Source organism: Epinephelus moara, chromosome 3, assembly GCF_006386435.1.
Source record: "Epinephelus moara isolate mb chromosome 3, YSFRI_EMoa_1.0, whole genome shotgun sequence".
In the NCBI taxonomy this organism is placed as follows: domain Eukaryota; kingdom Metazoa; phylum Chordata; class Actinopteri; order Perciformes; family Serranidae; genus Epinephelus; species Epinephelus moara.
This window is the reverse complement of record NC_065508.1, coordinates 34,785,637-34,796,072: the sequence shown is the minus strand read 5'-3', so window position 1 is coordinate 34,796,072 and position 10,436 is coordinate 34,785,637. Positions and strand designations below refer to the sequence as shown.

At 39.5% G+C, this 10,436-nt stretch overlaps 1 protein-coding gene across 3 annotated transcripts in view; it reads right to left on the bottom strand.

The window, feature by feature from the left end:
* sytl2a (synaptotagmin-like 2a) overlaps positions 1-10,230 on the bottom strand; it is a 25,783-nt gene extending 15,553 nt beyond the window's left edge. For 2 of the 3 annotated variants that reach the window (XM_050041246.1, XM_050041248.1), the window contains exons 1-6: positions 10,182-10,230; positions 6,793-7,184; positions 6,471-6,625; positions 4,857-4,980; positions 1,561-1,630; positions 1,382-1,457 (exon numbers count right to left, since the gene is read on the bottom strand). In XM_050041246.1, coding sequence (XP_049897203.1) covers positions 1,382-1,457; positions 1,561-1,630; positions 4,857-4,980; positions 6,471-6,625; positions 6,793-6,893 — 526 coding nt within the window. In that variant the 5' untranslated portion in view covers positions 6,894-7,184; positions 10,182-10,230. The other variant, XM_050041247.1, reaches the window with a different exon arrangement.
* Between the last annotated feature and the right edge of the window lie 206 nt (positions 10,231-10,436).

The following is a 10,436-nucleotide window of genomic DNA, read 5'->3' as shown; positions in this document are numbered from 1 at the left end:
GTTACTGAAGAACTGACCATTAACTAATAGTTAGTTCCTCATTAACTACTCCTCTGAAATTTGATCATGAGTTAATGAAGAACTGACCATTAACTAATAGTTCGTTCCTCATTAGTTCCTCATTCGTTCCTCACTAGTTCCCCAGTAACTACTCTAATTTTGTGTAGCTTAGTTCTTTAGTAACTACTCATTAGTTCCTCATTAGTTACTCATTCGTTCCTCATTAGTTCATCAGTAACTACTCATTAGTTCCTCATTAGTTCCTCAGTAACTACTTGAATTTTGTGTACCTTATTGTAAAGTGTTACCAACAAATCTTTAGCCAGCAGGCACCTTAAACAATTCTTGACTTTTTTGTTCTCTGTTTGAGTTGACACAAAGGCTTTTTGAGTGTCTTTGATAGTGCTTAACTTATAAAACCCATTACTGTATTTGAGAATTAAGTTGGAAGAATACTGTGTTGCACATAAGTAAGGCTAATTGTCATATTTGCATCAGTGTTTGAGAAGCACAATATGTCTCAATTTTCAGAACATTAATTTTTGTCATATAATAAAGGCATAAGGTAAGTGATGGATCTATTTTGCTTTGTCTAAACTGTCATTATTTCTGTTGGTTATTTCCTTCTTATTGTATACTTCCTTCTACAAAAACATTGTTTTCATAGCTCCTGTGAAATACTTCCAGCACCCACAAGTCATGCGGTAAAGATTAAGGCTTTGGAATGTATTTCTGTGTAATCCTCTGGCTAGTCTGGCAGCCTTGTGTATTACTACTTCCTTTCACTTTGACGACCCCTGGGAAAATCTCTAGTCCCAGCTCACCGGCTCATTTCACAGTGACTGGAGGAAAACACTTAAAATATTGGCAGACATACAAAGACTTCAGCCCTAGAACTTTGATTAAATCAGAGGAGTTGTCTGTTACATACACTGAGCAAATGGCTGTGGTCCTTAAGCTATTAAATATTTTGAAACCAAGACTGTTAACTACCAAAGACCTGTGTGGAATTGGATTTTGTCACTATTCCTGTAAAACTGCCTTCTCTGAAGTTACAACAAAGACTAGATGGATGAAACCAAATGATAACATTGCTAGAAATCACAAGCCAGCACATGCTTCCCACTGCCATGCAACTATTGCTCATGCCAGCATGCTGTTCATAGGAAAGGTTGAAAGTACCCACACACCTGGATGTCAAACAGATTGCTAGAACCAGACTTACATTGGCTTGTAATGTAACTGCTTTCATGATTTGTCCATCAAGCAGTCCACTCAATTCAAAACACAACACATGATATGTCATTAGATCGAATAATCCACTTACAATCATGATACATATTTAGAATAGCACAAACTGATATGAGTTATAAAAACTCACCCTCATTCTGTGTTTGGGTTTGATCCATTGCTCTGTACAATAACTCAGTGTCACTGTCGAACGGGTTTTTTCTTTGCTGCAACAAAAGAGGATTGATAAATAAAACACCTGCAAAACACTGAAACATTGACTCACACAGACCTTTTAATATGTTTTTATTTCCCCAATTAGAATCCTACCTTTGTGGGAGACTGTAACATTGGTTGAGGTGTATCCTGTGGTGTTTCATATGGATTCTGGTTTTGATACCTATTAGAATAAACAAAGATGACAAGATGCTTTGACAGTTTCTGTTGCGCAACCCCAAACTTTCCACAGCTTTTCCGCAGATTAGGAAAATCTGCATGCTCAGACACGTTTTTTGGTCAATAAAATAATAATCTCCAAAACAAGGCCTGTCCTGGGTTTTGTCTCTGGAAGTGGCTGTACAAGCTGCAACAATACTTCTCATCTAACCTGTTTCTGGACAAATAATTACGGGTATACAGTTATCAAGAACAGGCAGGCAAATTCTGAAGGCAGAGCAGAATGTGTATGATAAGTCTGCTCGCTCCTCAGAAGCAATGGAAAACATGAACATGTGAGACCTGACCTTGTAAGACGATTACTATGGGGCCAATTACTAAGTATCCATTTACTGTGTGAACAACTCCACTCACTGGCAATCACACCCAAATAATCTGCTCTGCTTGTGCAGCATGTGATGGTTAAAAACAGACAGCACAAAGCCTATGTTTTGTTTATATGTAGACTTACTGTTTTCTGAATGTTCTAAGTTTGAAATGTGTACTTCAGAGATTATTTAAAGCTGCAAGAGGCAAGGCTTTTCTTTAAGTATACACTTGCTATATGTGAACCAAGATGGAGTTTTGAACTTGCTAACAATGTATAAAGAGCAAGCACTGGGTAAAATCTTGCCATTTAAAATCCCTCCGTTATTCTACTCTTCAGGATCAGTCTAGTGATATTCTTTATTGTCAACAAATCCCATATGCAGAGCCAAACCAACAATGAATGTATCCAATAGGCCTACTGTGTGTGTGTATATGAAGCCATGATATATCTGTATCATAGAGCGTCATCATCATACACCCAGAACAGTCCGGTCTCACAGAGGCACAGGAAATTGACACAAAGTTTTAAAGGTCCAGTGTGTAAGATTTACAGGGATATATTGGTAGAAATGGTATATAATATTCAGAATAATATTCATTAGTGTATAATCACCTGCAAATAAGAATTATTGTGTTTTTGTTACCTTAGAATGAGCCATTTATATCCATCCACACACAGAGCAGATCCTCTCCCACAGAGTCATGTTGTTTTACAGTAGCCCAGAACAGACAAACCAAAGACTGGCTCTACACAGGGCCATTTGCGTTTTCAAGTCAGCCTCTGAAGTTCTCCAACATGCTTGGCACACAGAAGTTTCAGTTCTGCCACCTCACTAGATGCAACAAAATCCTTCACACTAGACCTTCAATAACACATTACACGTGGTTGGCACGAAATGTCACACATTACATGCTGGCAACACATAAAAAAATTGAAGTCAATCAGGTCTTTGCAGGGCAGGTTGGAGGGGTGATGGATGGGTCAAACAAACATGAACTTTCAATGAGGAAACCCCTGTTTGTGTCTTGTGTGAAAGCAAAAGTCAACGTAGGTACATGACTTACACAGGTAGGGGAGACCGGGGATGATTGTAACACTTTTTGTTTGAGCAAGTTTAACTCAGTGGTTTTTTTTGTTAGAGCTCTTAAATTTTGATACGTGGTACCCATATTTGTCCGGTATAAATAACACACACTTTGACCTCTACTACATCATCACAGATTATGGAAATTAATGTCAAATACAAAGAGGTATATTGTTACAACGTACCCCAGTACCAGGGTGAGTTGTAACACTAGCTAGGGATGGATGTAACAATTAAATTATTTAGCTTAAAAAAGATTCACAATAGGCTAAATGTATTCAAGCACTTCAATGAATAATAAAGAAGGAACAATAAACTTGTAAGAATACAATAATTATAATATTAAAATAAATAGAAATGTATAACATAAATACAAAAAAGGTTGACGTTTGAACAGCATTTGAACAGCTGAACAATGAACACTTTCGAAGAGTAACTATTATCTGAGCAAACTAAGGCATAATACCTATAGCCTATTTTTAATCTGATTGGCAGTTGTGGCAAATGTAGATGTCCTTGCCCGGGGTGCAGGCTTCGTGGGCCCAAAATCCACACTTTTTAAGAACTGTTACAACCCTCCCCATGCCTAGCAGCCATGAAAGAGCTAACAGTTTTTAGCATTTAGCTTCAAAGCTAGCACTACTGAAACACATCAAATTAAACTAGAGAATCTACTACTTGAACCTATGTAAGTGAAACAATTGTACATACAACACAATGGACAATATGCAAAAAACAACTGTGATGAAAATGTTTGGTTTCTCACCTGAAAAACTGTTTTCTGGCTCTAGAACAGACAAATTTGGACTCAGAGACATGCGGCTTCACCAGTGAGCTCCAATTGTAAATGGGCATGGACTATGTTGATGATGTCACCACAGCTCGTTTCTAATTGGCCAAACTGAGAGTGTTACGACTATCCCTTTGTTACAACCATCCCCGGTCTCCCCTACTTATGTAACTACGCAAAGTATGTACATTTATGTCACTTAAGTCCCATATGTAAATATTTTAAGCGAAACCATGATCCTTTCCTAATGTAACCTTTTTTTTGGGTAAACCTAACCAAGTGTTTTTCTTTCCCTAAACCTAACCAAACTGCGACTGTTCTTAAGGTTGTGTCCATTTCATGTATTTCTGTGAGATTGTGTTAACCCATAAAAACTCACTACAGCACAAAATGTGTATTAATCCACTGCTGAAAGGAGTCCTTAAAATAAAACTACATATTTATGTTTGGTTTTGGTCTTTTAATGGGATTTGCTGGCAATATTGTTTTTTTTTTGAAACACACACAAACATCCTATGTAAACATTTTAAAAAAGTGGAAAAAGTTGTAAACACAGTGATGCTGAACAGTTGCTTATGTGCACATCCAGCAGATACAAAGCAACAGTAACACTTATCTAGACTTGAGCTTTTGGCCCCCTTTTGAATATAAAGGTGCTATTCACTTTTAGCTATGTTTTTGGTCTCTACCAAAGGCAAGTATCTGTGTCTGTGGCTGCTAAATGCTCTACTATGTTCAACAGCTAATCATTAACTGTGTCTGTCTGCTGTTTGGTGCTGGACAGGTAGTGTACAGCCGCTTCCCTGAAAACAGCTGCCTGCTGCTGCTGAAAGTAATGCTGATGATAGTGATGAGACAGAACTGAAACAGTAAAGCTGTAGTTTTGGGGAAATTCAAATCTCAACGCTCAAAAACACGCCAAGCAAATGTGACAATGGGTGTCCTCTGCTCGCAGACTACTTCCTGCTTTGGTTCTCTGTGCTCACCTTTGATTGCTGAGCTGCATGTGAGGCTCCTGAAGGACTCCACAGAGTACAGGTGGGACGAACACTTCTTTGTTTTCACTGCTGACAAAACTGGGCTTCTCGGGCAACACCTGGGAGAGCTCCACTGAAGCACACAACACACAGCTACTGTTAAAGAAAGTTATCCAGTCATCATAACACACATTTTTTAATATTCATTACAACATAATAATGGATTAATAACCTTTCATATTTATGTAAAAACAACCTAGTTGTAATTATAAGTCTCTATCCTGACCAGAAAAAAAAAAACATACAGCTACAAGCTACATCCCCTACAGAGCCTGCAATCATTCATGTGTAATAATTCAAGAAGTCTTTGTAAACCCATTCTTTTCTTTGCTCTGACCTTTTTTGTCTAGAATGCCCCGTGTTGATTTTGTGGATTATCACACAGCCTCATTAAAACATAATCACTTGAGGCAAAAATAGGCTGCCCCTTTTTTAGTTGAACTCCAGTGTGAGTTGCATAAGCAACCTGTAGTAGGATAAGTGCCACCTGTGGTGAATTTAACTGGTAGTTTCCTGGGCTGACCCACAACATCAGCAAGAGTCCATTCATTTGAAACTATCCCAGTAGAAAAAAAGTTGGCCAACCCAACTGTCAGAAAATGTTCGCACTGTTTCTGCAAACCAAGGATACGTTACATTCACATGTCTTATGTTAACAGTGTGGTTAATGTGGGGTTAAATTTAGGCACCCAAACCCCTTGGTTATGGTTAGGGAAGGATCATGTTTTGGCTTCAAATACCTGGTTTGAGGGCACAATTCTCGCAGAAGAAACACCAAAGTCTCTGTAAAAAACAACCACTTTTCATGCCTAAAAAAGCGCTGAAATATAGCAGTGGGTTGCTACAAAACAATCTTGTTTGGAGCCTAAAAAGCTTCTCGAAACACAGCGATGACTCACTAACACAACCAGTTTTGTTGTTTGTTGGTCTTGAACTTTGGTCTGCATTGCAAGGTGTCTAGCCTAGTTATGACACGCCACCCACCAGCCCCCCCACCTTCTGATGACAACATTTTATTATGGTGACTGGGCAGGAAAGGCTGACTGATATAAACACTGGTCTCAGATGCATATGGAAAAAGTATGTCAAGGCTTTCTGCCAGAAAGCCCCGAAGGCAGAAATCCATTAATTTTAACCCAAACCATGATCTTTTTCCTGAACCTACCCAAGTAAAGGCATTCTAGAGGCAAATTTATTCTATTACATTTGGTTTAGTGCAGGTAAGTAAAACAGTTTCAATGAGTTGAGACAAATGATGAGAAGCTGGTTAAAGCAAACAGCTGGGGTTGGAACTGTGCCTGGGATCAGTGGATGTGTCAGCTGAGTTTACGTCCCGTCAGCAGAAACTGTGTTAAAGTGAGTGTCAGGGTTTTATAACGGCAAGCCAAAACTACAGCTAATATCCATCTTATTTCTAGCCCCATGATACCTTGTGTGAATTATGGGTGCGGGAAAAGATTTTACTTAACCTCCCATAAAAAAAGATGTATTTCAAGGCATCATGCTCATTTTACAATGTTGATGCAAGAGAAAGGCAATGCAGGTGACAGAGGAAAGACTCACATATAGTCAGTGGTTTGTATGAGTGTCTCATGGAGGCCCTGATGATCTCGGAGCCATGGATACGATCCTGATGACGCAGCTGCTTGGTCTCGTAGAACCATTCTCCAGTCATGTATCTCAGCACGCTCTTGTCATTCACAGTCCTCTGTAGCTTCCTGAGTGCAGACACATTAGTGGGAAATGAATGCAATAAACATTTTCACCTAAATCTGGAATTTTTAGGTTGCAGATAAATGTACTCTCTACAGTTCTTCAGGACAGACATCAGTTTGTGCCTCTACCCAGTGCTTGAAACATGGAACAACTGATGCCAGGAACTCACTGAACACGCTGCTCCTCAGCCTTCTTCAGCTCAGCATCTCTCTTCAGCACAGCCAGGATGGTCTCCTGCTCCTCCTCCGTCAGAAAACTCAGGTCGATCATGGTGAATGCTGCCGCTGTGTCCTCAGCTGTCCACTGCTTTGAGTTTGTGTCTAGGCACTGAACATGATCACCACTTCTAACAGTTCTTCCTGAAGCTCCCAAAGGTCTTGTTCTGGTTCTTCAAGTCAGTGTCAGTTGTTAACACAAACTGTGAACTGTGCTTTATCCATTGCACTAAATGATGCTGGTTAACGCTCTCCTTATTGCATTTACTCCTCTTTTGGATGTATTTTGCTTTAGCTGGGGTTGTTTCCTGCGGCCATGTTCGACCCTTTGTAGACCAGTTTGAACCTGAAAAAAACCCAGCAAAAACCAAGAGGGGATTATAATATCTGAGATTTATACAACATACATACATCCCTCAACAGACAGCACACAGTTTTGACAATTGTTTGGTCCGTAGGCATTTAAAGGAATACTTTTCATTTTTCATGATTGTGTGTATTTTGTCAGATTATTTGAATTGGCAGGCTGATGAGAAGCAAAAAGCTAAAGCTACTTTAACAGCTAATATCTATGATAATATCTGAATCAATGTGATCGCAGTATTAAAGTGATCCATAACAACATTTTAGCTCATTTTCTAAAATTTCTAAGGATAGCCAGCTTCAGTGACTTTATAAGCCAAAAGCAGAACAACAGGCATGTCCCAGCTGTGTGCATCACGTTTTAGTGTCCCATGGAAAGAATCTCTGTTGTGTTTTGTATCATGTGCAGTGTGTTTCAGTATTTGGTTGTGTTTCGTCTTTTTGCAGCCTTTGTTTCCCTATATGTTGCTCATATGTTGTTAAATTGGTGCAGATGTTTTTTAACGGTCCAGTGTGTAGGATTTAGGAGCATCTATTGGCAGAAATGGTATATAGCTCAATATTCATAACTATATTTTCATTAGTTTCAACTGAAAATAAAATTGCTGTGTTTTTGTTACCTTTGAGTTAATACAATGTTGTACTACAGTAGCCCAGAACGCAAAAAAAAAAAAAAAACTAGATAGGGCTATACATGTTTTCATGTCTGCCACTATAGTTCTCCCACAAGTTTGGCACCATGGATATATGACGAGAAATGGATACAGCATTGGAGGCGCGGCCTCGTTCATCCCTGTGATAACTGCTCAGTGGCGCATAAACCAAAAAGTTTGACTTCCCAGGTGTAAAATAATCCAGATCTTCCACAACACTGGACCCATAGAGCAAGCACATTGGGCACTTCGCCAACCAAGCAGCTAACTTTTGCCAACAGGGCCAGCATCTTCCAGTTTAGCCCTCTGCCGACTTGAATGCTGACAAAATTTCATTGTGTTGCTCAGGATCAAATCCTGATGGTATGCTATGGGGAAAGTGTTTTTGGGTCCCATTGGCATCCTGTGATGACCTGGATGTTGTAGTTACACAGTTTGGTCACTATGTCAAACTGCCTTCAAAGTCTGACGCACTTCCTGGGGGCCTGCTCGGCACACAGGAGAAGTTTCAGATGGTTGCAATCTGCAACCTCACTGCTAGATGCATCTAAATCCTACACAATAGATGTTTTATTTGTAGTGTGTTGCACTCACAGGGCTGCCATGATAATGAGTCCACAATAAAAACATGTATTGGCGTATCCCGTTAGAGTCCGGAGCAGCAGTTTATGGCTTGATATTCAAACCACCACAACAGCTATTCACACTGTAACTACTACTCTCTTCCTCCGTCTGGCGTTCTTGTGTCTAACACACAAACAGTACCTACCTACTGTATCAGAAATCCTATCAGTGTGTGTGACAAAGATAGCATGGTAATGATACTCGCATGAAACTATCTGACAAAGAAGGATGAATGACTGTAGTGATCTTTGAGTTTGTGAGCTGTACTCCAGCCAACAGTCAAACAACTACAATACATAATACAACTTTCACACTTTCAACTCACATTTTTTCTTAATCTCAGCAGAGCTTCTGCTTTCCCTTAAAGAGAAAACAAAATCTCTCAGAGGAATGCCTGCATGTCCCAACAATGTCCATGTTCACCCACATAAGAGGCGACTGTGGGATTTTTTTCCCCTTACCCTCACTTGATTGGTTTAAAGTTCATATCAGGTTAAAACGAGCATACCTACATTTGCTAAACAGTCTCTTTACTTAAGAAAAAAGTAATGTCACTGAGCTGCTATGGAGAAAATGGGAGTTATGTAATGTGACTTTGTTGTAGAAATAGTTGTGCTTGCACTATGCTTGGCACCCATTGTTTATTCATTATCCAACTTAAGTTGTAATCGCCTCCTATTCTCGAGTACAAGGCTGCGTGGAGACTGAGCTGTAAGAAGCCCTGACTAACATGTTTTTTTTCCTGCGTAAGCTGCAGGTTTATGTGGGAGTACTTAAATTTTTTTAAACAAAGAAGAATGTTGCATGTCCAGTTTCTCTAAAAACAGAAAAGTCTTGCTGAAGGATAGATACGTTATTTCCTTGTAGGGGTAGAGATGAATCTTTTCCTTGTTAGTGTTGGACTTCCTTGAGAAAATTGAAGATTTAACAAGTGACATTGTTCTGTTGTCCAAATATATTGACTGTAAAGGGGATATTTTGACCTGCAGATGACTACTGACATGACAACAAACTAATGAACTAACTTCTGCCTGGTGTCTCCTCTGTCTCTGTAGCACCAGCTTTCAAAATTCAAAGCTGGATTCGTGACAATACCTTTTCTAACTTTTGTAGTGAACAAATACATAAAGGATTAAAAGCAATGACTAACGGTGATTTAAAAATGGTGACCATCAGGTTACTTGTTTGAAAAACAATACCAAACCTCAACCACTTAGCTCAGTTAGTCTATAGCACCTCCAATAGCTCTGTGGTCCTTTAAAGAAGATTGTGTAACTGTGTTTTCACTGTGCAGCCTGTAGGTATAAAAAGGCATTAACATAATGTAAAGAAATGTAGATATGTCTTTAGCAATCAGGTGTTCAAAAACTGTTAACAGGTAGAGTTTCCTAATTAAAAAATCTACACCCTATTCCTATAAGGACTTTTGATAAGACTAATATAATGACCTTATAGTATATTGTTACATTTGCAGTCTGCATGTTGGAGTGACACAGCCGAGAGGTTTGGCTGTTCTGATCAACATCACTGCTCAGCTGGATTTCCCTTTCCTCTGCCTTTCACTAAGTATTCCTCCCAAACTGACATTACAGTTCTCAGTCTTAACAGTGTAAGAACATAAACATGCAGAGGAAAGTGAGGTACCTCATTTACAAGAAAAGACAATACTTTCAGAGTGTGAGGTTAGAAAGCAGTCAGCTCACCTCTCGATGTTGCTCCTCGCTGGGTGAAAACCAACCTGTGACTGGATCCTGAGCTGCTGCAGGTGGGAGGAGCTGCAGAGCCACAGCAGCAGCAGGCAGCACAGAGCAGCTGGAAGAAAGGTCTCTGTACAGGTTGATTTACCAGCCTGCTCTGCTTAACACTGCAGGCTGTCTCACTGGAAATATATTATTCTTGACCTTTATACCTCAATACAGTGTTGTACACTGCTGTGATTTAACCACTGTCTGCTCTGT